This window comes from Balaenoptera physalus, assembly GCF_965194825.1.
Source record: "Balaenoptera physalus genome assembly, chromosome: 13".
NCBI classification, from domain to species: domain Eukaryota; kingdom Metazoa; phylum Chordata; class Mammalia; order Artiodactyla; family Balaenopteridae; genus Balaenoptera; species Balaenoptera physalus.
In genome coordinates this window covers 41,283,637-41,310,685 of record NC_138892.1, presented here as the reverse complement: position 1 = coordinate 41,310,685, position 27,049 = coordinate 41,283,637, and the positions used below count along the sequence as shown (strand labels likewise).

The window sequence follows — 27,049 nt, the reverse complement described above, 5'->3', positions numbered from 1 at the left end:
GGTGTAAATTGGGCATGTATAGATTTAAAGTTCATCAGGCGATTCTAATGTGTAGCACAGTTTGCAAACTGTTGAATTAAAAGTTTGGAAAGCAGGTTTTGTGCAGTATGGATAATTCTCAGAAAAATTGCTGTAATACCAAAAGCAAAAGACGCTATGATGCTATTTTATACCATTACCACCTGCTATTAATATTAAAGACTGTTACAGTAATCACAGCTACTTTTTTATTCTTGAGTTTATTAGAGTTCTTACTATGTGCAGTGCATTGTACTATGTACGTATTTATGTGCAATTTCATTGGGTCCTCTAAGTAATGATGTATATTATCTGGTTCTCATCTCATTATTTAATTTGAAAAGGTCAGATAAGATGATCTTTATGGGCTCCTCAATTTTGGAAATTCTTTTAAATTATTTATTTCTATCAATCCTAAAATATAATGTCAACAAGTTCCCATAGAAGGGTAAATGGGAGAGGGGAGATGCCGGATCCCTCCAGTGGAGATGAGTGTGGTGAGCATTAGAGAGAAGCTTAGGATGCTGCAGAAGTCTAAGTTGCCTGGGCAGATAACGCTAAATTTGATTATTAATAGTATTATAAAGTATTGTTTATGTCTTTTTTTATTTGAATGATCTAAGCATAAAACATCATTTTATCCCTGTGTAGTTAATTCATTCCCTCAACAATTGTTGATAGCATGCCTAAGGTACTCTTACTCTCTGTGTGTGTGTGTGTGTGTATACATATACAGAGAGAGAGAGAGAAAGAGAGAGAGAGAGCCCAAGTGCCAGCAAGCATGAGAGGCAGGGAGTAGTAGGATTGAGGCTTTTATGAGTTGATTTACTTAATCCTAAATCTAAGAGTCAGTTCTTAGTTCTCATCTTACTAACCAGCTGCGTTAGCTAGAGCTCATGTGCCCCTTGGAGTGAATGTACTTTCTTCAGGTGCTTTTCTGTGTCCCATACTCTCCTGATTTGCCTGACATGTCACTGGTGGCTTTTCCTCCGTTTCCTCTGTTGGTTCCTCCTCTTCTTTCCAGTGAGTCTCCTCAGGCCCACTGTTTGTTCCTCTTCTCTTTTATAGCTGCACGTCCTTGGTGATTTAATCTAGCCCCGTGGCTTTAATTACCTTCTGTATGAGGATAACCCTGAAATTTAGATCTCTGTTCCGAAACCTCTCAGTTGAACTCCAGATTGTGTGTCCAAAGGCCTGTACATCCATTTGGGTGTCTAAGAGACTAGATAACAGGTCCAGAAATTAACCCCTTGTATCTGTCTGTGGCTTTTCCCATCTTATGGCTGGAGATGTCATCCACCTGGCTACTGAGGCCAGAAACCTTGGCATCATCCGTGACTCCTGTCTCTTATATGCCGCACCTTCCCATTAGATTCCTTCAAATTATATCCAGAATCTGATCCTTTCGGATCCAGAAGGTGATCCTTTCTCATCACCTCACTGCCGCCACCATTGTGTGAAACACTATCATCTTTCACTTGAATTACTTGCACGAGCTACCTGACAGGTTTCCGTACTTCTGTCTTTATATGCCTGGAATCTATTCTCAACAAAGCGAGGGACCAATCATTTTATTTTTATTTTTAATTTAAGTAAAACATACATAGAAGAGTATAAATACTCTAATAGAATTTGAGGTAAAGCAAACATAAAATGTGTATAAAATACTCCAGTCTTAAGTGTATAGATGATTGATTTTAAATATCTCTACACCTGTGTACTCACCACTCAGATCAAAACAAAGGACACTTCTAGCATGTCTGTTCCCCTTGTGCTGCTTTCCAGACTGTACCCCTCCAAAGTTTATCACTATTGTAATGTCTGTTTTCATTGTTTAGTCTTGATCTTGAATTTCATAAATTGAGCATCATATAGTATATACTCTTTTGTTAGCTTCTTTTGCTCATCTTTATGTGAGACTTTCTCTGGAGGTCAGTTGCTTAATCTGTAAAGATGAGGGTAGACTGAGATTAGGAGCTAAAATTTGAAAACAAACTGATGTCCAATCCCAACTAACAGAATTTCTGATTCTTATTGTCTGGGGTCAGGCACAGGGAAGTAGTATATTTTAAAAGATCCCAAAGAGAATATAACATGTAGCCTCTGGATCAAATGACTCTCTGTCTTTGTCTCCCTCTGTGTCTATCTCTGTGTCTCTTTTTTTTTTTTCCCTTGGATTCATTTCTTCCAAAAATACAAGGACCAATTGGCCAACACTCCTTTCCTCCCTTCTTCCTCAAGTATGTACTGAGCATCTATCAGACACCAAACACCATGCTAGGCTGCCGAAGGTACACGAGTCAACAAAATTCAGTTCCTGTCTCTCAGAGGCTTAGAGCTTCACTAAAACCATGTCTTCATTTAAAAAAAAAAAAAAAAAAAAAAAAACGGAATAAATAAATAAATAAGACTATGAAAACTCAACAAACCTCTCTATTTACCAACAAACCAAATAGAGGGAGTGAGGAGAGAGAGAGAGATCAAGAAATGATTGATTTTGTTAAATAACCTAGTAATTTTGAAATAGTTGTTTAAATTTGGTCAAATAACTGATTGGTTATAAAAGATTGACTCAAATTTCAACTCAGTTGCTTTCCTTTTCAAAATGATTTGGTATCTAGACAAATTAAAGGGGATTGAAAAGAGTTAAAATTCTTTTTCAGATCTTGAACCCAAGGACGCCATTTGTAAACACATCCTAAAAATTAACTTGAACCCAAGGACGCCATTTGTAAAAATATCCTAAAAATTAACTATGTGATTATATAACCAGTATTTTTAATATTTTGTTTTTGTTTTGTGCCAGTTAACTGATGTAATTAAATCCATGCAGAGACTTCGCTTGTGAGGATAATTTTCCACTTTCTGATTAGTCATTGAATATAACGCCCACCCCCCAAAAGAAAAGGGTACTGTAGATGTGTCAATGCTCTGGTCTTCTTCAGGGCAGTGTTTTTCAAATTGTTGATTACTGTCCATCAATGGATCCTGAAATTCATCTAGTGGATTTTAACCAATATTTAAATACAGATTAAAAAGCATTAATTAATTAATGAAAAGAGAAGACAATGTTATTAGTAGAAAGCATCACAAGCGATTTCATATAGTAAGTGTAAGTACTGATCTATGAAACTTTTGTTTCCATTATATTTAGGTAACTGTGCATTGGGTTGTTTATTAGTTTATTAAGTACATGAAATTATTCTAATTAAAAATTGACCCAAATTATTAGCTGTTAAAAGTACAGTTTGAATTTTGATAGCTAATTTGGTATATGATTCAAATAATACTGAGAAAAAATAAAACTCACTTCAGTTAATTGGATAAATTTGATGGCAAAATCACTTTTATCTGTTTGGGATTTCAAAAATGTTTAGAGGTTTTTAGTTCAAAGAACAGTTGAGGTTTGACATGACAAAAAAATTAGGAACTAAAACAGTATTTATAGATATTTAACTGGGAAATGTAAGGGGATAATCTATTATTTTAAAGCAGGAATTATGAGAAACTAATGTCTCAAATTTATTAAAATAAAAATAATCATTAACCAAAGTATATTATTATATAGGTAGAAAGTATTCTCAAATTATTTTAGAGTATGCCTCTGACAAGGAAACTAATCATATAAATGACATTTAACAACATTTCTCACAGCCATTTTCTTTTATTATAACTTATCGCTGGGTAAAAAATATAAGTAGTACCAACAAACATGATTGAATTTATAGATGACTTTGGAGTTAGGTAGGGAGAGGATATTATTTTCTTAAGTTATATTTGTTATGTTGTTACATTGTTCGAAAATTAATTTTGACCAAAAACAAAAATTGGTGAATAAATAAATAAATTGTAATGAACTATCCTTTAATGGTCATACTGGAGATTTTGTATTCAAGTACTTATTCTGTTGCTGTTACTTACCTGCTATAGTAAGATGGGAAACAGAATTAACTACCTCAAATTGTCGGTGCTCGTAGTGAATGACTGTAAAGGACTATTACAAAAGGTTGAATGCTTCTGATAAATAGATATGAAAGGAATGTAAGGTATATTTTGAGTATTTTTTTCTTTCCTCTACTAGGACCCTTTTAATTTCCCTTTCTAACTTATGGTGCGTGTTGAGAGAGAGTTGTTTGTGTCTAATACCCAATCTAGACAGCAGTTTATTTTTTATTCTGAACAGCCAAAAAAGCCATTTTACACAGTTAATTACAGACACTGTTCATGAATATTTTCTTGGTCTTCCAATGAACTAATCTGTTTATGTATAATAAAAATACATTTTGCAGTAAATTATATATATTTGGGCCAGAAATCTTCTTACTTTCTATAAAATTCATATAATTGGTATAAAATTAATAATACCAGGACTGTTACAGCAAACATTCAAAAATACTCAGCTCAATTCTCTGTCTTAATATTAGGTCACAATAATTATTTGGCATCTTTTATTTTTAATCAATCCGAAAAAAAATTTTTTAAAGAACACATTGGGTAGACACAGTAGTATATTCTGTTTATATTCGTAAAAGTGTCTGTTACACTTTTCTTTTTCTTTCCTTTATGTTATCTTATTTTCTAATAGCAAAGTGAAATGTGAAGGAAAGAATTTGAAGTGGATTCCAGAACCATAGGTTTTTTGGGTATTTAGACGTTGACAAGTAGAACGAGAAGGTCCACTTGGTCATGTAACATTCAGCGTCTTCAACTCTATCATTCTTTCAGTAAAACTTATTTTGAAATGAATCAATAAAGTAGTTATTTTTTTCTCAAAGCAAATGTGTATACCTTGGCTGCAGTCATTTTAAAGCAAAGAGCCTCTCATTGGATATTATTACTTTAATTTTGCACAAAATTACATTTAAAAAGGAACGTAAACAGTTGTCCATTTTATAAAGACAGATTCTGGAATATATTTTTTTTCTTTTTATTTTCTTTAACAGACATTTTGACCTTCCTGTGAAGCTCAGCTAGAGAGGACATTGGCAAAACTTTGTATGTCCTCCTGCATAGCTTTTGATGAGAATTTAATAAGACAGAAAACAGTACCTTGCCAAGTATTAACTTTAAATCTCTTATTTACTTTAGAATTTCAAGATTTATGGAATACCACAAAACCCAGGGAGATGACTCACAAAGAACTGGAACTTTCTAGTTTCCTACATTCTTTTAAAAAGTCTTAGCTATTTAACTTTGCTACATAATGCCATAACTAATACTGAAATCAGCCCATGAATTAACATAAATTAGTCTTTTTTTTTTTTTCTTTTGCTTCTCACCCTAAATGGTTAATCACTGGCTATCATGTTGAAACGAACTGTTCAAAAGCAGTGGCATCACTCTTTTAAATTACAAAGGCAATACCTATATTTAAGCAGAGAATTAGCACCTGTAGAAGTACAAATACAGTTTTTAAAATAAAGAATTTCTGTGATTTAGGATGAAAATATGCTTCATTTCTTTCATGTATATCAACCCTTTCTCCATCTTATTTATCTTTTGGCATACTTACCAAATATTACTGTTCAAATCTCAGTTACCCACATCCTAGTATTCTAACACACAGAAGCAAGAGTCTCCTCCTATTTGGATGCTTTAGTTGAGACTTGTTTATGGAGCAGAAAATCAGTCTGGTTTTATGTTAAGTAGGTGGGTTGCTAATCTGTAAGAATGCCATTCTTGGTCAGGCCTTTATGAATTGTTTGTAAGTACTAAATCAGACAATGCAATCTTTATATTCATTCTGCAATTAGCCAAAATAATTCTAGTTAAACTCTGGTTAAAGATCTCTAGTATGAAATGAATGTAAAGTATTCATTCTTTCTTTATCTTTCTCTCTGGCTTCATTCTAGCTCATTTATTTATTTAAAAATAACCTTCTAAGTTACTTTTTCACTGCTTTTCATGTTGCAGATTGAAAATGTTGATGTCTGCCTTAGTTTTCTAGCAGCCAGAGGAGTAAATGTTCAAGGTCTATCTGCTGAAGGTAAGAAAAAGCACAGTTGTCACAAATGGCATCCATGTTTGTAAAAGACTTTTTATAACGCTAGAAAAGTAAAGTGGGAGTACATAGCCCCTTAATACAAGAAAGGAAATCAGTAAAGTTTCCAAAATAATAGAAACATAAATTCAATGGTTATTAATGTATGCTTTATGTAGGTATGTTCCAGATTTTGCCAAAATTGTTCTTTACCGAGTATATGGGAGGGGGACATATTAATAAAATATCTTTATATTATTACCAGTTGGTAGTGTTTTTAGAGTCTTAAGTAGATGGATGTATAGATAGATAATGCTGGATAATAAATACAGTAGATGGACATAAATACAGTTAAAATAGTGTAATTAATGCTCAAATATTTTATCAATAACAATTCTATAATTTGATCAAGTTGGTAGTCCAAGTCTAAATATTTGTTAATTTTAAATAAGTCATCAGGAGTTCTTAAATAATTAGCACTAACAGTATTAATAACTGTTCTTTGTAAAGGCCTTAAAATTATTAAATGTTTAAAAGATCATCACTGACATTGAAATATAGAAAAGTGGAAAAAGAAGACTAGATCTGTTTTTCTTTTTCTGCATTTCTTTTTCTTCCACATATATTTTTAGGAAGCCCTTGCAAAATTTTCAATTTAGTACTATAAACAAAAAACAATTGCTAAAGTTATAAAATACCAAGTCCTTTGAGATCTGTATTAGCAAAAACCATTTTTAATTAGAATTTTATGATTAAACACTTTTGACAGTTTATGTTGCTTCTTGTTTCTACTACAGTCAGTTTACTCTGAAAAGCCTTTTCCCCCCACAGATAGTAGAAATATTAGACAATTCTAAGCTGTTCAAAGTTTGCTGCCATTGGAAAAAGAGGAATTGTGTGAATTCTGAAGTATTATGGACATGTACTAGAATTATTTACGTTTGTCACTTTTTCTTCACTGTTTAAATTTTATTTTAAATTTCTTTAATCCTTTATCTGTATATGTCATCATGATGTTTAATATTAAATTACATATTTAATGGCAAAAAACTTATGTTCAAACCTAACTCATGGTTCTGTTACTTAGAATAAAATTTGATAAAATCCTCCAGGATAATACTTTACTTTCTAAGTGGTTAAAGTTGGTGAGAAATGTTACCATTTATTCGTTTTATGTCTCTTCCATATAACATGACATCTTTTTGTTTTGCTTTGTTTTGTTTTTTCATATTCTTTTTTTTTTTTAAACAGCTTTACTGGAGTATAACTGCTTTACAATGTTGTGTTAGTTTCTACTGTATAACAAAGTGAATCAGCTATACATATACATATATCCCCATATCCCCTCCCTCTTGCCTCTCCCTCCCACCCTCCCTATCCCACCCCTCTTCGTGGTCACAAAGCACCAAGCTGATCTCCCTGTGCTATGCGGCTGCTTCCCACTAGCTATCTGTTTTACATTTGGTAGTGTATATATGTCCATGCCACTCTCTCACTTTGTCCCAGCTTCCCCTTCCCCTTCCCCATATCCTCAAGTCCATTCTGCAGTAAGTCTGCATCTTTATTCCCGTCTTGCCCCTAGGTTCTTCATGACCATTTTTCTTTTTTCTTAGATTTCATATATATGTGTTAGCATACGGTATTTGTTTTTCTCTTTCTGACTTACTTCACTCTGTATGACAGACTCTAGGTGCATCCACCTCACTACAAATAAATCAATTTCATTTCTTTTTATGGCTGAGTAATATTCCATTGTGTATATGTGCCACATCTTCTTTATCCATTCATCTGTTGATGGACACTTAGGCTGCTTCCATGTCCTGGCTATTGTAAATAGGGCTTCAGTGAACATTGTGGTACATGACTCTTTTTGAATTATGGTTTTCTCAGGGTATATGCCCAGTAGTAGGATTGCTGGGTCATATGGTAGTTCTGTTTTTAGTTTTTTAAGGAACCTCCATACTGTTCTCCATAGTGGCTGTATCAATTTACATTCCCACCAACAGTGCAAGAGTGTTCCCTTTTCTCCACACCCTCTCCAGCATTTATTGTTTGTAGATTTTTTTGATGATGGCCGTTGACTGGTGTGAGGTGATACCTCATTGTAGTTTTGATTTGCATTTCTCTAATGATTAGTGATGTTGAGCATCCTTTCATGTGTTTGTTGGCAATCTGTATATCTTCTTTGGAGAAATATCTATTTAGATCTTCCGCCCATTTTTGGATTGGGTTGTTTGTTTTTTGATATTGAGCTGCATGAGCTACTTGTATATTTTGGAGATTAATCCTTTGTCTGTTGATTCGTTTGCAAATATTTTCTCCCATTCTGAGGGTTGTCTTTTGGTCTTGTTTATGGTTTCCTTGGCTGTGCAAAAGCTTTTAAGTGTCATTAGGTCCCACTTGTTTATTTTTTGTTTTTATTTCCATTTCTCTAGGCGGTGGGTCAAAAAGGATCTTGCTGTGATTTATGTCATAGAGTGTTCTGCCTGTATTTTCCTCTAAGAGTTTTATAGTGTCCAGTCTTACATTTAGGTCTTTAATCCATTTTGAGTTTATTTTTGTGTATGGTGTTAGGGAGTATAACATGATATCTTTTATTAACATAAACCTCTTGCTTTTTATTTATCGCCTAAAAATATATGAATGCCCAGAATGATTTTCTAAATTGATTAAACATGCATAGTAATAAAATAAGAAGTTAAAAAAACCTCTTTCAATAAGATCATTCAGGTTTACAGGAGAAAATTAATACTTTCTCACTGTAGCTTTATATTGATCAAGCCAACACTTATATGTTATGACCCCTGTGAGGAAGATTTGAAGGTTATAACAATTCAGCCTTATTTTATATGAATAATTCCACGGCATAGTGTGTGTGGCATTATAAACCATCAGAGAGCAAGAAATCTAAGTAGTTTATTAATGTTTCTGAATTCCAAAAAGGAGACATAAAACCTTGACCTCAAAGGAGGATATATTTTATTGCCAATAGCAAGTTTCATTTAAAATATGATTATAGGTTGTGTAGCGTTATATCAAGCTTTACTTGTATCTCTTTTTCTAATTTTAAAATTATAACTGCAGGAGGAAAACGTAGGCTCATGTTATAGCCTACTTTGTGCATTTCATTTTTTATTCAATATTAGAAAAACTTACACAGGAGCCCCATGTGTTAGAACTCGGAATTCCACTTACATTTATTCAATTATGTTATCTAAAGTCATGAGTCAGGTGTTCTTTAATATTTATTAATATGTAACATAAATTAAAAATAAAAGAATTGGATCATTAAAAATGGATACCTCTGATGTAGTCTGCTTTTTGGAGGACGTATACATATATTTTTTTAAAATAAATTGGTTGGTGGGTGATTTAGAATTGTGCTAACAGTTATAAATCTAGTTGCTATTATGAGGTGCACCCGTATTATGAGGTGCATCAGTAGTTATAATGTAGGACAACCAGCATTTAAGTGGCTTTCTTTCTCTAGCTCATAGCCACCACTGTGTTGGTAACAGCTGTGTGTGTTTGTGAGGGAAGCAGAGTGCTAAACCAAATGATTAGCACAAGACTGAGAGCCCATCCATTTCCATGAAGAAACTAACTCTAGAAAAACTGTCTGTTCAGGGTCAGCAAAGAACATCACTTGCGTAAGCTTTGTTCTCTCTACGCTTCATCCCTTCCCTCTCTCTCCCTGAAATTTCCAAGCTATTTGGAAATGCTAGCATATTTCAGAAAATCAGATTTGCTTAAATCTGTGACTGAGAAAATCAAGTTGTATTTCTGTCTCCATAGATTGAGCCTAAGAGACTTGCTTCTAGAATTTCATTTGTAAAAAATAATCATTTTCTATGATACTGTTTTTTTATATTTTCCACTTGATACAGAAATAAGAAATGGAAACTTAAAAGCCATTCTAGGGCTGTTTTTCAGTTTGTCTCGCTACAAGCAGCAGCAACACCAGCAGCAGCAGTATTACCAGTCGTTGGTGGAGCTTCAGCAGCGGGTCACTCACGCCTGCCCTCAGGCAGAAGCCAGTCAGGCCAAAACCCAGCAAGATATGCAGTCCAGGTAAGGAAGGGAAGCGGGGAATGTGTTTAGAATGAATTTATCTTGATACAACTTGTTTTTAATAAGTTTTTGTTTGAGAGTTTGGAAAACGTATTTATGGAGTTGTATCAAAGTCATGGGATTATTTGAATAACCTTATAGAATTTAAAACCACTTTTCTATTGGTGGGATGACCAACACATCACTTTTTAGGTGAAATATTTGTGTTTGTTTTCTGAAGGTGATTGTGGTTTGTATCAAAATGTGTGAAATGTCTTTCTTGTAAGTAGTGTATCGCAGTTCCTTCCTTCTACAAATTATTGTTTAGAATGTGCTTTTTGAGTCCTAGTCTCCAGTTGTGTAGTTTTCTTTGGTGGATGCTTTTGATCGATTAAATCGTTAAATCTGTCAAAACTTTCAGGTCTGTTAAACATCGGAGTTTGAGTGTTTGGGAACATACCATTTTGATGTGAGATTGTCTGTGCATGCATGTGTGTGTATACGTGTGTGTGAGTTTGTATACACACATTGTTTGTCTGACTTGAGTCTGTGGGTGCATGTAGACACAGCCGGTGTGGGGTGCTGACAAACCACTGCAGCTTCCTTTACTCTTTCGTTTCTGCTTTTTTCCAGTTTGGAACTATATCAGTCATGATTCAGCTAGAGAAGCAGAATCAGTAAGAAAGAGTGCAAACAGATTTATTTTCAAGAATTGATTCACATGATCATGGGGGCTGGCTAGGCAAGTCTGAAATCCTGAGGGCAGCCCAGCAGGAAGGACAAGCTGCCACTCTTAGCACGAGCTGAAACCGCTATAAACTGGTGGAATTTCGTCTCTCAAGGAGGCCACACTCCCGCTTTTAAGACCTTTCAAGGAGTGAGTCAGGCCTACTATCCTAGTGATAATCTAGGATAATCTCCCTTACTTAAAGTCAACTGCTCTGGACTTTAACCACATCCACAAAATGCTTTCACAGCGACACCAGATTGGTGTTGAGTGGAACTAAATAAACCTAGCTAAGTTGACACATCAAAAAATGATCACAGAACGTAATTAAGTTAACAGGTTTCAGGCAAATTACTCATATGTTTCTGATCAACGTTCGGATTATCAGATCATTAGCTCTATGGCATACATAGCTATGATCATTTTTCTTAAGGAGGGCGAATGTCCAATATGAAACTACTCATTTATCATCTACTAAAATATACACACTGTATCACATATATGTAAATATTTAACTTTTTCCATCTTAGAAGCCAAGCCTAAAACCTAATAATACAGTTTGCCTTGAGTTTGTTTTTGGCAATTAGTATTGACTCAGAAAGCTAACATAAAATTCCAAGATACATTCACAAACCACTTCCCACTTACTGTCAAATATTCAGCAGCTCAGAAATCCCCTTCTCTTTCATCTGTCAACCATCCCTCACTGCATATTAAGCAATATTTCTGTCTCTGTACAACCATGTAAACTCATTTCCTTTGGCAAATTTTACTCATTAGTGAATTATTAATAAAGAAAAATCACAGTTTCACCAAAAAATATGGAGTGTACTACAAAGGCCATGGAGTGATAAGGGATATTTGTTTTTACTCAGTAATGCAGATGTGCTTCTGTTCTTTAAGCTTGTCTTGGTATTTTGTGATGTCATGTGAAATTGTGCAGGAATCAAAGTGAAAAAAACATTCTCTACAGTATAAGTTCTTTAGATGTCCTTAAGAATAGAGAAGAAGAAAAAATAAAATATATTTTTTAAATTTTTTATTATTAATTTTTTTGGAGGGAGTGGTGGTTGGTAGAAAGAGATCTAGGTTTTGAGAACTGCCAGAAATAATATTTCCTAGAGTTTGGTTTAAGCCATTTGAACAGACAAGAAGCAAGAATAGTAGCTGGAAAAATACAGGAAGTGAAGTGGTGTTGTGCAAAGGATGTTGACTCTGGAAGTGAGATGAGATATCATTTGTCATTGCTTTCCCTCACTCTATTTCTGTATCTGCCATGTGGAGTTTCTTGCCCCACATTTCTCAGTGGTTATGACCCTTTGGGGGAAATTTTTTTCTCTTCTTGGTGGATATGCATGGATATTATGAAACTGTATTATATTTTAAAATATAGACCTATATATAATAGGCATGGTCATTTTATACCATCTTGGGGAGAGCTATCTTATTTTTTTCAGTGAAAAGTTAGGAAAAGCATTCTTTTCACCAGTGTCCTTTAATTCTGAGATAGACTCTTAAATAATTTTTTCTTTTTTTTAAAATTTATTTATTTATTTATTTATTTTTTTTTTTTTTATGGCTGTGTTGAGTCTTCGTTTCTGTGCAAGGGCTTTCTCCAGTTGTGGCAAGCAGGGGCCACTCTTCATCATGGTGCGCGGGCCTCTCACTATCGCGGCCTCTCTTGTTGCGGAGCACAGGCTCCAGACGTGCAGGCTCAGCAATTGTGGCTCACGGGCCCAGCTGTTCCCGCGGCATGTGGAGTCTTCCCAGACCAGGGCTCGAACCCGTGTCCCCTGCATTGGCAGGCAGATTCTCAACCACTGCGCCACCAGGGAAGCCCAATTTTTTCTTTTGATAAATTGGATTTAATTACTTTTTGGATTGTTAATTTAATAAATGCACAGTAGCTACTGTACTAAAGGTAGTGCTTAGTTAAGACCATGATAAAGAGGAGTGCCAAGTCTTCATTTTAACAGAATTTATTCTATGTTTTGGAGAATGTTATATTTCAGAAATTAATACTTACTTCCATTTGTGTAGATCCGACATAGTGAAATAGTGTATGAATTATAATCTATGTGAACTTAAATATAACAATGTATCTAAGCATTTTTCACAGCCTATATTGATAGTATACATAGGAAAGGAATAAGTGGCTATACAATAGAACCAAGATAATTAACATGGAAAAGAATCTCAGTGATACATTATCTTCATTTACATGAGATGAGAGTCATAAATCACGATTTATGAAGCCTTTCTGTTGATTCCAAAGCTCTTCCCAAGTGAATAGCTTAAATGACTGGTGGCTATATTATTGTGGATATTTAGCCAGAAAAATGTTCTTGTATTTTTCTCTGTAGACCTAAAATAATTTTAGTGCACATTGTTTCATGAGAGTATTTTTGTTTTGTTCTCTTTGTTTATTTAAAGTAAATTGACATAACTCTCTATATTTCCACAATATTTATTTTATACATTAAGAATTGCTCATCTGTTTTGCTCTTTTGAGAATAACCCCAAGTGTTTTCAATCCATTTGAACATCTTTCATTTAAACAGACATTTTGATCTAAAGGTTAACCAGTAAAATATACAAGAGAGAAAATAAAATGTGGACCAAGAGACGTAGAATGTGGATAACAAACTCTCGTCTTCTGGCTTCTCAGCTTCCTCTCCACTCTTGAGCGTGTGTGTGCAGGTGTGTGCGCATGTGAGCGAGCGTGCCTGCCTGTGTGTGTCCTGTTCAAGGACCGAAGATCTCCTTGTTAAGCGCTCACCTCTAGAATCAGACTGCCTGCACTTGGATCCCAGTTCCACCACTTCCTAATTGTGTGACCTTGGGCAACTTACCTAACCTCTCTATGCTTCAGGTTCTCATCTGCTAAAAGGGTATAAAAAATGGCACCGATTTCATGAAGTCGTTTTGGGGGTTCAGTGGGTCAGTATCTACAAAACTCTTTGAACATACCTGTCAGATGTCACTCTTTTGCTCAAAGCCTTGCCACGGTGTCAAATAGACTAGGCTTGCTCCCCGCTTAGGAAATATGCTGTAGCTGATTCCTTTGCCTGGAATGCTCTTCCTCTGATAGCCACTTGGCTGAATCTCTCACCTCCTTCAAGTCAACCGCTCCAGTGTTGCCTTCTCACTGATGCTGACCTTAACTTCTCTTTTAACACTGCAGGCTGCCCATCTGCACTCCACATCATGGTTGCTGTAGTTTTCCTTCTTTTCTGTAGCTCTAATCCCTCTCTAACCTACAACTTACTTATTATATTCATTGTTTATTATTGCCACTTCCTCCCCTCCAGAATGTAAGCACTGTGAGGACAGCAGTATTTTTACATTGTAACCACTTCTATATTTCAGGGGATTAGCCCAGAACCTTACACACAGTACGTCCTTAGTAATGATTCTGAAATGAGTTAAGTAAGAGTGAATGAATCTTTATTATAGCTGCTTCTAATTTTAGGTAGGAAAACTTTCTAACATTCACAGTTGCAATGGTATGTCATTTAAAATGAGAATTGTGTGTATTACAAAACTGCTATAATAAAGATAAAATGTTCTTGATTCTTGGGTGGTCATGATATTGAACTACAGTTAGTTTCAGAATGATATGTAGTGGAACCATCAGACCTTATCCAGATGTGTGGAACTATTTGCTTCCATCCTCGTTGATGCCTGACTATATACCTCTTTGGTCTTTTACCTATTTATTATAAATATTTTGTTCCCTTTGTTTTCTGGCTGTCATTCATTAATTCACTGCTGTCAGTGTTGCTTGCCTCTGTGGAGTACCATTCCTTTACCAATATGTGGTTTCTGTTTTGTGGGATAAGGAAGCAGATTACCAAGATCATTAGCATTTTGGTACCACAAAAAGTAATAGGTAACATGAGTGAAGTGTTTGGGCTATGAAATATCATTGATAGCTTAAAGGCTTGCATGTTTATAACTCCTGTCTTCTCTGTCATGTTTGGTTTAGACAACGAAAGAAGGTATCTGATCTAGTATTAAGAAATGATGCCTCTAATTTGCAGCTAGTACAGAGTTTAAAATTTTTAATTAAAGGCTGGTTAAAAAAATGAATGCCATAACTAATCTGACACAAACGTATTATCTTTAAAATGTCCAAATTACTAATTTGTTAATAAATAATATTAATACAAAAGTCCTTACCTTGTCAACATAAACTAATATTACAAGGGGGAAAATACTGTTGAAAGACCTACGTTCTGAATTAACCCTAAAATGACATGGTTGGTGTAAGTTTAGTGATGATATGTGAGGGTAGTCTTGTTCCTTGATCACTGATCTGTTTATCATTTGACTTGAATCATCCACTTGCAGTATGTGTATTAAAATAAAGCTGCGACTCATTCTAAATTTCCTCAGTCCTTCAGCAATCTCAAAAATTTGAACATATTTCATATAAAAATGAATTTTTCTCTATATCAGTGATCTTTGGAAGGACTTTACATAGGTAAAGTTTAAACATTTTGCTATATTAAAGAATGTTAAGTATCCTGTTTGCATTTATTTAATATAAAATATAAAATCAATTTCTTTTATTTTTCTGGCTTTTCATTTTATTTTGAAAAGAGTATATTAAAGGCCCTTTGTCTAACCAACTGGAAAAAATATGAGAACTGTTTTAATATAAAGTACTAAAAATCTTATATAAGAGTTGCGATCATAGTTATTTTCTATAGGCATTAACCAGGAGATGGGGAAAATAGTACTTCTTATTCAAAAAACAAGGTAGACATGAATCCTATAATTTTCAAGCTCAGAAAATTTATTTCCATCAGTAAATGTGTCATAGACATTCAGGATATTTCTGCTAATCATATTTTTACATATGTGTGTTTTGACAGAATTCTAGTTGACATGAAAAGTAACAGAAAGTTCAATTTCACCAAAACCGTACACAGTGCCTGGCACATGAGTCCAGCCAACACTGAGCAGAAATCATGTCATGAATGTCTAATTTTCCTGAGAATATCTGGTAAAGCATTATAGTGAAAGAAAATTATAAAATGAAAATTCATTTTTCTTATGTACTGGTCTGGTTATACATGAGATGTTAGGGTAATAGTATACATAAAAAATATTTTCTAGGGCTTCCCTGGTGGCTCAGTGGTTGAGAATCTGCCTGCCAATGCAGGGGACACGGGTTCGATCCCAGGTCTGGGAAGATCCCACATGCCACGGAGCACCTAGGCCCGTGAGCCACAACTACTGAGCCTGCATGTCTGGAGCCTGTGCTCCGCAACAAGAGAGGCTGCGATAGTGAGAGGCCCGCGCACCGCGAGGAAGAGTGGCCCCCGCTCGCCACAACTAGAGAAAGCCCTCGCACAGAAACGAAGACCCAACACAGCCAAAAATAAATAAATAATTAATTTTTTAAAAAAAGTAACAAATGAAAAAAAATGTTTTCTATTTGCTAAAAGTTTAAAAAAGGGAGGTGATTTTCCTTAGAATACAGGCCTTTTAGCTTAATTTTTGTCTACATTATTAAATTATTTCCCATCCCGCTATTAAATAGTTGGTGAATTGTACCAATCCCAAAACAGTGATTTTTGAATCACATGAACAAGTATTTTTATATTATAGAGAATTAAAACATGTAAAAAAGAAACAAAATACATGTGAAAGTGTAGGTAAGAAATTACATAGATAGGTGATAGAGTGTTAAAGACAGTGATAATAAGTCTTTCTCAACTAAAATAAGAGCTATTTTGGGAATTTGGGAGATTATGATCTCCACAGAAAATCATTTGCCCTTCTGCTTTTCATTTTGTAGGAGAAAGTCAAGAATGTGTCTACTTGCTGTTTAAATGAACTTGCTCCTTCCTATAGGACTCACAAGTCAAATTGCAAAATCTCTGGGCACATGCTATTTGAGTGACTTGTCTATTCCCTTTGCAGCCCCTTCTCAAGGCTCCCATGACCCCTGCCACACACATTGCTTTTGGAGCCTTCTTCCATAGAGGACATTTGCCTTCCTCTTTTCCAGGAAACATCATTTCCTTCTGGGAGATTCACTCTGAAACTGGGATGGTTTACAGCTTTTCAGCCTGGGGTTATAAATCTTGAGAAGTATATAAGGAAGTTTAATTTAAGATGACAGGAAGGCTCTGGTAATTTAAGCCCTCATGAACCTGGCTTCAATTAGTTGCTTAATTGACTCTGTGTTGTGGCCTATAATGTGCTCTTCATAAAAGACAGGGAATCAATTAAACTTTAAAGAAAATGAAACAAACAGAAATGACATTTATGAATCTCCTTTTAAATAACAGGACTTTTTATTCCTAGAGAGAAATAATTGAAGGGAAAGAAATTATTCTTTAATTGACTGATCGAGGAAACCAAGAGAGGGTGTAATACTAAGAGTATGTACACACACACATACACACACTGCTTATGTTCTGTGCTTCTATTCCATTATATTAAAAGCTTGGCAACCACTCATAGTTCTGTTGTTATGATGAAGCAACATCTGTATAGTGTTGGTTATTTTAGAGTCAGGCAAACATGGGTTTCAATTCTGCCAACCAATTCCCAGTGATGTGGCATGAGGCAAGTGATTTTAACCTGCTCAAATACCAGTGTTCTTACCTCATATTAGAATAGTGGTAACTTTCTCAAAAGGGTATTGAGAAGACCACCTGACATAATTTGTGTTTAAAGTTCCTCCTTAGCACAGCCCTTAGCATGTAACAGGCACTCAAACCAGCCACTTTCATCTTTCCTCCTCCCGCTTCTAGGTCATATCACATATATAATGAAATATATTGACCCACATTAAAAAACCTCAAGTCACCTTCATCACTGTTCCTTCCTCTCTCACTTTCTCTGATCAATTCTGTCCATTACACGTCTAACTTCTATTAAATACATAAATGTAATTCAAAGTAATAATATCCTTAAGATTTAAAAATAACGGCCCAATGCTCAGACCTTCCCAAGCCTGGTCTAGCTACAGAGAGGTAACCCCATTAATTATTTTAGGTATTTCCTTTAGTAATTACTCCCTTATAGCTAAATAAAATACTACTGCCACTAATTTTTATTCATTAATTTGATCATTATCTTTTGATGTACACACTCTCCCATCTCTCCCATCCCCCATTAATATATTCAACAAATGTTTATTCAGCACTTTGTGTGTTCCAGGCACTCTTCTAAGCGTTGGAGATACAGCAGAGGACAAAATCGAAGAATCCTTGCCCTTTTGAAGCTTACATTTAGTGATAGACAAACAATTAAAAAATTAAGTATGTACTAGTAATTGGACAGCTGATGGTAGAGAGGCATAAATCAGAAAAGGAGAAATAAGATGTGTAGGAGCCATATTTCTGCACATTTCAACAGGCTTCTGGGAAAGTCCTCACTCAGATGATACTGAGCAAAGGGGGTCATAGAACCAGCAATTCCACTCCTGGGTATCTATCCAAAAAAACCCAAAAACACTTATTCGAAAAGCTACATGCACCCCAGTGTTCATAGCAGCATTGTTTGTAATTGCCAAGATATGGAGGTAACCTAAGTGTCCATCAACAGATGAAAGGGTAAAGAAGATATTGTGTGTGTATATATGTGTACACACACACACACAGTGGAATATTACTCAGCCATAAAAAAGAATGAAATAATGCCATTTCCAACAACATGGATGGACTTGGAGGGTATTATGCTAAGTGAAGTAAGTAAGGCAGAGAAACACAAATACTGCATAATATCACTTATATGTGGAATCTAAAAAAACAAAACAAACTAGTGAATATAAAGAAAAAGAAACAGATCCACAATGCAGAGAACAAACTAGTGGCTACCAGTGGGCAGAGTGAAGGGGGAAGGGGAAAGATAAGGGTAGGGGATTAAGAGGTACAAGCTACCATGTATAAAATAAATAAGCTACAAGGATATATTATATAACACAGGGACTATAGCCAGTATTTTATAATAACTATAATTGGAATATAACCTTTAAAAATTATGAATCACTGTGTTGTAAACTTGAAACTTATTGTGTATCAACTACACACTTCAATTTATTTATTTATTTGTTTTAGAAAGCAATTCTAATTTATTAGTTATCTGTTTTAAATAAATATAGCAGTGTGTACATATCAATCCCAAGCTCCCAATCAATCCTCCCCTCCCACCCTTCCCCCCCGGGGGAAGTTTGTTCTCCAAGTCTGTGAGTCTGTTCTATTTTGTAAATAAGTTCATTTGTATCAATTTTTTTAGATTCTACATATAAGTGATATCATATGATATTTGTCTTTATCTGATTTACTTCACTTAGTATGATAATCTCCAGGTCCATCCGTGTTGCTGCACATGGCACTATTTTATTCTTTTTAATGGCTGAGCAATACACTTTGGTTTGAAAAAAAAGAATAGGCCATAGCTCCTTTAATGATGCTCTAGAGGGATATCAGTCCAGGTAAATTGAGAGACCCCTCTTTGCCGGCATTTTTTTTCTTTTATTATTCAGTTATTATAGTTAAAATCGCTTCTTGTTTGTTTGGATGGTTAATTGGTTTGTTTGTGTCTGGCCATGGAGTGGTCATCGATAGTAATTGACATGGGTGTTCGATTAATCTCCCTCTTTTTATATCCCCTTCATCTTATCTGAAATTTCCTAGTCCAGCCTCCCTCAGTCTTACAGACTGAATCCTCCCTCCATGCGTATAGTAGGATGAGGCTTCTGTGTTCATTTTTGATGGAGAACACATGGAGGCTATGTGTTCCACATCAAAAATACTTCATTTCTTTTCAGTTCTCCAAAAGCTGCTGAAGTCTCTTGGTCATTAATGGCCCCTTTTATCTATCATGTTATCCTTTGATGTTGTGAACTTAAACCTTAATTATTGTTTATCAACATGTTACTGGCATCACATTCATTGACAGAACCATTCTTCATTCTGATAACTTTGGGTTTTTTTTCTTTAACTAAATAAAAATCAATTAACTGAGCTTAATTTCTCCAGGTAGAAAATGAAAACATCACAGTTATACTCTATCTTTCCAAGGGAATTGTGAGGATATAATATATTTTAAAGTATTAGACTCACTCCTAATTTAGAGAATTTAAGACTTGTGCTCTCTGACATAAATGTCTCGATAAAAACAATGGTAAGCCAATGTTTCATAATTTTCTCTTATAATTACCAAATATATGATTCATGTATCATCACAGAGCCATTACTCAGAATAGCTAATTGGTGATTTATTTCTTTAACATTTTACTCCAGGACATTTTGATATCCTGTTTATATATTGCATGAACGTTGTCTCCCAAACACTAGAAATTGTTTGGTTCTATTTGATCTTTACTATTTCTGGGGCACTGTCTTCTCAAATAGAGCACTGATAATGTAGAGTTGATTATTATATCTGCAATTTTATACCATATGAAATTATTATGTATTAGTCTGTTTTCCACTAAAATCTGTCTTAAAGGTTCAACTTATTGTCTTACAATGGAGAAATGCACCTGTCACAAAAACTGTGTCAGTATAATTGTGTCAGTATGACCATTGAATATTTTCCTGTCATCAGGTCTACAGAGAAAGACAAATTGTAATCAGGGGATGACTGGGTGAGCATAGAATTGAATTTGGGGGACTTGCATGTTTCTGCAGCTGAGATAGTCTTGCCATTGGTTGAGTCCTTCTTCATTACAAAGCGCACTGTCAACATTTGCCTCTTTACACTCCATTTCCTGTGCTTCTGCTTCTGACCACCCTCATAGCCCCCACCCCTTTCTAAATGACTTCTCAGTCTCAAAAGATGTGTACATAAAATCAGCTTTCTCTCCTCACAAGTGGGGGCAGACTCTAGACCAGAGTCCACCATCAGAGATGTTTTGAGACCCCAGTTACCCCTAAATGATATGAAACTGACTGTATTAATGATTACATTTGCTTTGCAGTAAATTGAGAGGAGCCCAATTATAAGGACTCTCTAAAATGGACTTTCTTATAGATCTTCAAACATTTATATAATTATTTTATAAGTATAATAATTAAGTTCATTTTCATGAACGTGTGTACTAGGAAATAGTTTAACATAGTTTGTGCTTCCTACAATACTTTTATTTATTTACTTATTTATTTATTTTATTTTTGGCTGCATTGGGTCTTCATTGCTGTGCGTGGGATTTCTCTAGTTGCGACAAATGGGGGCTATTCTTCGTTGTGGTGCGGGGGCTTCTCATTGCGGTGGCTTCTCTTGTTGCGGAGCACGGGCTCTAGGCACGCAGGCTTCAGTAGTTGGGGCACACGGGCTCGGTAGTTGTGGCTCGCGGCCTCTAGAGCGCAGGCTCAGTAGTTGTGGTGCACGGACTTAGTTGCTCCGCGGCATGTGGGATCTTCCCGGACCGGGGCTCGAACCCGTGTCCCCTTACTTTTAAAATCTTCAGAAGTATTAAATAATCCAGATTTTTTCACTCATCAGGGTAGTCTTTGCCAAAGTTTGTTTACATTTTTAGCTTAAAAAAATAGTAATAACCTATATGGGAAAAGAATCAGAGAGAATGGATATATATATGTATATCTAAATCACTTTGCTGTACACCTGAAACTAACACAACATTGAAGTCAACTATATCCCAATATAAAATAAAAGTTAACTTAAAAAAATAGTTTTGTGTAGCGGTATTCAGGGTCCAGTTTTTTTAAGGTGGTTGCATTAAAATGGGCTTTTAGAATGGAGCACTGAATGCATTGCGGTATAATTTTACTCCACACTGAAAGTTGTAAATGGAAAAGATCCATGCATCAGCATAGTGTTTTGAGCTACATGTAAGTAAAAGCAGTGTGCAAATCTAATTTATGGTAACATTGTGAGAGAAATGTGAGCCTGGTTTCCTGAGTTCTTTATCTTGAAGTTCTCCATTCCTAAAAGAGCGTGAGACTTTGATGCAGTAATATCCTAGCCAGGCATCTCCTTCTTTAGTTACTGTTTTGAGATCCCACAAAAGCAGACCATGCAGGTGGCCTTATTAACTGTCAGCTGAAATTTAAGATAAGACAGAGGTTATAATAGATTTACATGCCATATTTCACTAATGGGATAAGTTATCACAGTAACCTGTCTCACATGTAATCAGGATGATATTTCAGCCACCCAGCTGCTAAAAAGAAACACATGTGGATGAAGGCTAAGCTTCTGACTCATTTATGGATTAGGCAATAACTGTTTTTAGTGAAGTCTCAGCAAAATTTATGTATAGGGACAACATATTTTTATCACATACTCTGATGTGAGTATAGTTGTTACAAAATGTCTTAAATTTTTTTGAAGGAGCGTATATGATTTTAAGGTACAAAAGATATTTTGCAGAAGTGGCCGAACACTTTCCTCTTTTTTAGAGCTATTAGCTTGTCAGTTATCATTTTATAACATTGAACAAGGACCCTACAGAAGGGAAACTGTATATACTAAAGGAAGAATTTGGTTTAAAGAATTCTTTAAATATTAATTCTGAAGGTACGGTTTCATTTCTAGCAATCATAGGATATATAAGGAAATGTATTTCAATCTAGCTCAGCCTTAAAAATATTAGTGAATGTGTTCTACTATCTTCAGTGTTTGTTATTTTATATAAAATCCTTAGTTTAAGACTTTCTTCCAACGTACTTAATTATAATACATCTTGGGTAATTTATCCCTAATTTTCTCTCAAGCCATTTTTAGTAAATTTGAAAGGAAATGATTCCTGTCTTCTTCACGTGATACCATCTTACAAAAGAAAAGTAAGATTGGGAGGTAAAAAACTTCCACCAAAATTTATGCCCAAGAAATTTCTTACCTCATATTGTGTAATTTCCTTCTTTGTATTCCTCCTTGGTTCCTTGGGAATAATGTTGTTAGTAGAACAAATGTGATTTTATGATTAAGCATTTTTTCTCTTTCTTTGGGAATCAAGAGTACTAAAGGTGTGACTGTAGAGGGGTTGTGTATAGGGATTTCCACTCCTATTCGTGTGACTCCAAGGCTGAAGTTAAGTAGACTGAAGGGAGGAAAGATGGTTGATTCTAAAACAATTTTCTGTAAAATCTCTTAATATAGATGAGGAGTTATAAAAACCTACATAATATGAAAGATTGCTCTGATAAACATAGTGTATTATCATATTTATAGTAAGTACATCCATTTTAAAAATTACTGTTTTGTGCTTATTTTTATGTTTTGATGAACCAGTCACTGTGTGTAGTCCGTGAATACCACATGGCTTAATGAAAAACAATATTGTTCTACTGATCTTTCATATATTACCTTAGAGCACAGGGTTCTTTCTTATCGGTGGTTCGAAAGTTCAGATGTGACCTTTCAACAAATAAAGATTCAGCCCCCACTGTGTGCCAGAAATTATGCTAGATGTGCAGCTGAGATCTGGTGATGCTTTAACATTTTATTTCGCCCACCATCTAACAGAGGACCTAGATGTTCAAACAGGTGGTTCAGTGAGGTGTGCTAGCTACTCCAACAGAGTACCAAAGCCCATACAAAGGCACTGATGAGGAAAATGCCATTTCACTTTCAGGAAACTGCCACCTTTCGGCCGAGCAGAAAGTGAAAGTGGAAATGTGTTCTGGGTATCTCTTGCTGTTTAAAATATATTGGCACAAAACAATAACGATTTTATTATACTCATGGATTTTGTGAGCTTAGGAGTCAGGGCACAGCAGGAATGGCTTGTCTCTACTCCACTCTTTCTGGAACCTTCACAGGGAAGGGTGGAATAGCTGGAGTGTCACAGGCTGCCCCGAGGCAAAGCACCTGTGGTTGGAGAATCCACTTCCGAGGTGACTTCCTCACTCACGTGTCTGGAACAGCGACTACATGTGGCCTCACCAGCATGGCTGTCTCAGGGACATTGTACTGTGACCCAACTGTATTGTGACCCAATAGTTGAAGGACTGACAATTCCACCCAGCTTCAAAGGGAGGGTGGGTGGGACAGAGATCTCACCTTTTAATGACAGGAGCATCAAATAACTGATTATAGCTCTGGGTTTAAATTGCCACAGGGCATGATGAGAGGGAGGCTAGAAAGGTAGGCAGAGGCCAATTCATGGGGGCTCTGGATGCTCCAGTTCTTTCTTGAAGGTAAAGGAAGTTGCTTCAGGAATTTTCTTAGCAGAAGGAAAATGAGGCTGCATATAACTTAGGAACATGACCTTGGTGACAGGGTAGAGAAAAATGTGCTTTGGGGAGAAATGTGAGAGGATACAGGTTTGTCATACATTATAGCTATAGAGGCAAGAGTTTGAACAATTTCATGTTAATAGGCGTGAGGGTGGGACTGAGGAAGATGGATTTGGGGACTGTTTGGAGGTAAGGGCCAAAGAAATCATCACGTTTCTAGTTTTGTTGACTCACTGGTGATGATGTATTTCAACAAGGGAAAAAAATAGTAATGCTGTGGTGGAAACAGATGAGCAGGAGATGCAGAGAAGGAAGTTCAGCTTTGGCCTTCATGAACTTGACATTTCAGTGGGACTTCTAGATGGTGATATCTAATATGAGACTCTGGAGCCCAGAAGAGTGGTCAGGGCCAGATATATGGACCTGGGAACATCGGCTTAGCAATGTTTTGTTGATTGAAACTATAGAAATGGAAGAGATTACTCAGGAAGAGAGTATAAAGCTAGGGAAGAAAAGGAGGGCTCGGAACAAAACTCTGGAGACTACAAACATTTATGGGTCAAGTGAGCAAACAAGAGAATTCCTTTTGTTGTTTTGCAATATATTCAGAATTATGGAGGCCTGTTTGCTACCTTCTTAAAGGCAAATTATTTTTGTTGTTGTTATCGAGGACTGCCTCAATTTCTGACACATTTTACCCCTGTCTTTCAAATTAGTTGTGACATTTAGAGTGCAAATCTAACACAAAACTGTGGTTGAAATATTAAAGCAAATATACTCTAGCATTAAGCATATCAAAATTATATTTTCATCTAATGACTGTATCACAGAACAGAACATTTATGAAATTCTGTATTTGACATACTTTGGGATTATGTACAGTGTTGAGAATTGTAGGTTCTGGAAGGCTCATCCTGTGCGTGTTGTTTTGGGAATGGTGGCTCTTGGATGTCCTATTGGGGCAATTTTCTGATGATTCTTTATAAGATTAGTACCTATAGGGCTTGATATTGTTGAGTTTAGAAAACAAGAAGAGTGAGTAGTATCCAGAGAGGTTTGAGGGAGAATAAGACAATTGTATTTGCTTGCACGAAATCGGGTCTCAAAGTAATTATAAACCAGGAGACTGAGAGTCAGAGTTAAAAGCTCAGGCACTGTCCTGAAATGTCCGGGCTTGTGGGTCTTAGAGTAAGAATGTAGTAGCATCAAAAGTGATAGGTGGTACCAAAGAATGTGGTGTTGAGAAGACAACCAAGCACAGGAGGGCAGGGTGGTTGTAGGAACATAGGAAGTTATGTTGTAATGAAGTCACCAGACTATTTATAGAGCCTCACATGGGGGCTTAGTGAACCCAGGGACTCCCAAACGTACATCTGAATCCCACTGAATTTTCTTTTTAACTGTTCCAGCACTTATTTCTACCAGACACCCTTCTAAGTGATCTACAATTTAATCCTTGTAAAAACCTTGAGATAGATAATATTGTCATCCTTATTTAACCCCTGAGGACACAGGCACAGAGAACAGTTGAGCTGGGATTCAGGTAGAGTATTCAGGCTTTAGGGTCTGTGCTATTAACCAATATGTTAGATCTTTACTACTGGCATTTCAACTTAATAATTCACAGAAAATAGATATTTGAATGTACCACTTTTTGCACACTTGCCTAATATTGTTGTGTTTCTCCGTCCAAGGTTGAAGTCAGTTCAGTTTCCATTAAATACCAAATTGTATTTTTTAGGAAGGGTTTTGAGTTGGAATACATGGTCTTAAGGGTTATACTTCTCAGAGTGAAACAGTCATCCCTGCATTCTTAAACCTAATTTTCCCAAATTAAATCATTCTAGCACATTGCTGATACATGCTGGTGGTCAATAAAAACCTTTTAAATGGTTTATTAATTGGTGGATAATGTCAATCAATATATGCTTATTAGAATAAGTGGAACACAAAACTAAATCAAATTTCTCAATATCTATGTCTGTCTGCCACTTTAAATACCTTAGGGGTGTGAAGTCAATTTCTTATTTATTAATTTATTCAATATCCAAAACTATTATGTGCTTTATAAAAGAGCTATTATAATAAGACCATAAAGTAATCTTTATCTCTGCTGTGAAAATGGATTTATTCACCTGTGAATATCCATCTTCCTAGTATTTCCTGTTACTTTATTCACCCTTTGACTAATGACATAACTTAAAAGTGGAGTCTTGATTTTTTTTTTCTCTTTTTACACTCTATCAGGGATGTTAAATCTCTTTTTCCTGCCCTCTGCTCCCATGTAACTGTACTGTGCAACCCAAGCCAGAGGCCCCAGAGCCATCTTAGATTTTTCCCTTCAAGTCCTATGTCCGTGATTATAACTTCTCTCATTAATCATTTACTCTTATTTCCTGTGCCTCTGCCTCCATTGAGGCCCTCATCAAATCTTTCCTGAATTGTAGCAGTGATTTCCTATGTGGTCTCCTGGTTCCAGGCTTGCTAAATATCCCAACCTCTTTCGTCCCCCCAATTTCTTCTTTACATATCAAAGAAAAAGACCTCACTAATCTGGGAATTTATTATTTACTCTGCAATTTAAACCTTTTGGTATTCTCTGCTGCGGTCATGACAAAGGCTCAATTTCTTAGGAAGTTACTGTGGCTCTCCAACTTTTTACTTGGGCAATTAGTAGTTGTTAAAAGAATATTTTAACTATCATAGGAATTAAAAACCAGTTAAGGCAATTCAAATATTAACTGCCTCAACTGAGTTTTTTTTTTTTTGAAAGAACCTTGATCGTAGCCAATGGAGGTAAAGAATGATAGACGTGTGAGGCTCAGATATTACGTTTTGGTGACTTTTAATGACGCACATGTCTCTGGGTCCAATTTGATTTTTGAAGATGAAAGCTAAGGAATAAGATTATATAATTTTTACTTCTGCATGGAAGTCCACTGTTAGAATAACTACAATAGAAATAGAACCTTCCACGAAAATCTTGCACTGAGCCACTCAAAATCTTCTTAACAATATTTGATGAGAGCATAAGGAAGAGATCGAGTAAGTTTTTACTCTCATTCTAAGTGTTCTAATTAATAAGGGTTGCTGGAATCCTAGCCA

At 35.5% G+C, this 27,049-nt stretch overlaps 1 protein-coding gene across 10 annotated transcripts in view; it reads left to right on the top strand.

The window, feature by feature from the left end:
* NAV3 (neuron navigator 3) overlaps positions 1-27,049 on the top strand; it is an 867,875-nt gene that overhangs the window by 637,609 nt on the left and 203,217 nt on the right. For all 10 annotated transcript variants that reach the window (XM_082418853.1, XM_082418852.1, XM_082418855.1 and 7 more), the window contains 2 exons: positions 5,932-6,004; positions 9,886-10,069. In XM_082418853.1, the coding sequence (XP_082274979.1) occupies positions 5,932-6,004; positions 9,886-10,069 (257 nt within the window). The remainder of the gene's footprint in view (positions 1-5,931; positions 6,005-9,885; positions 10,070-27,049) is intronic.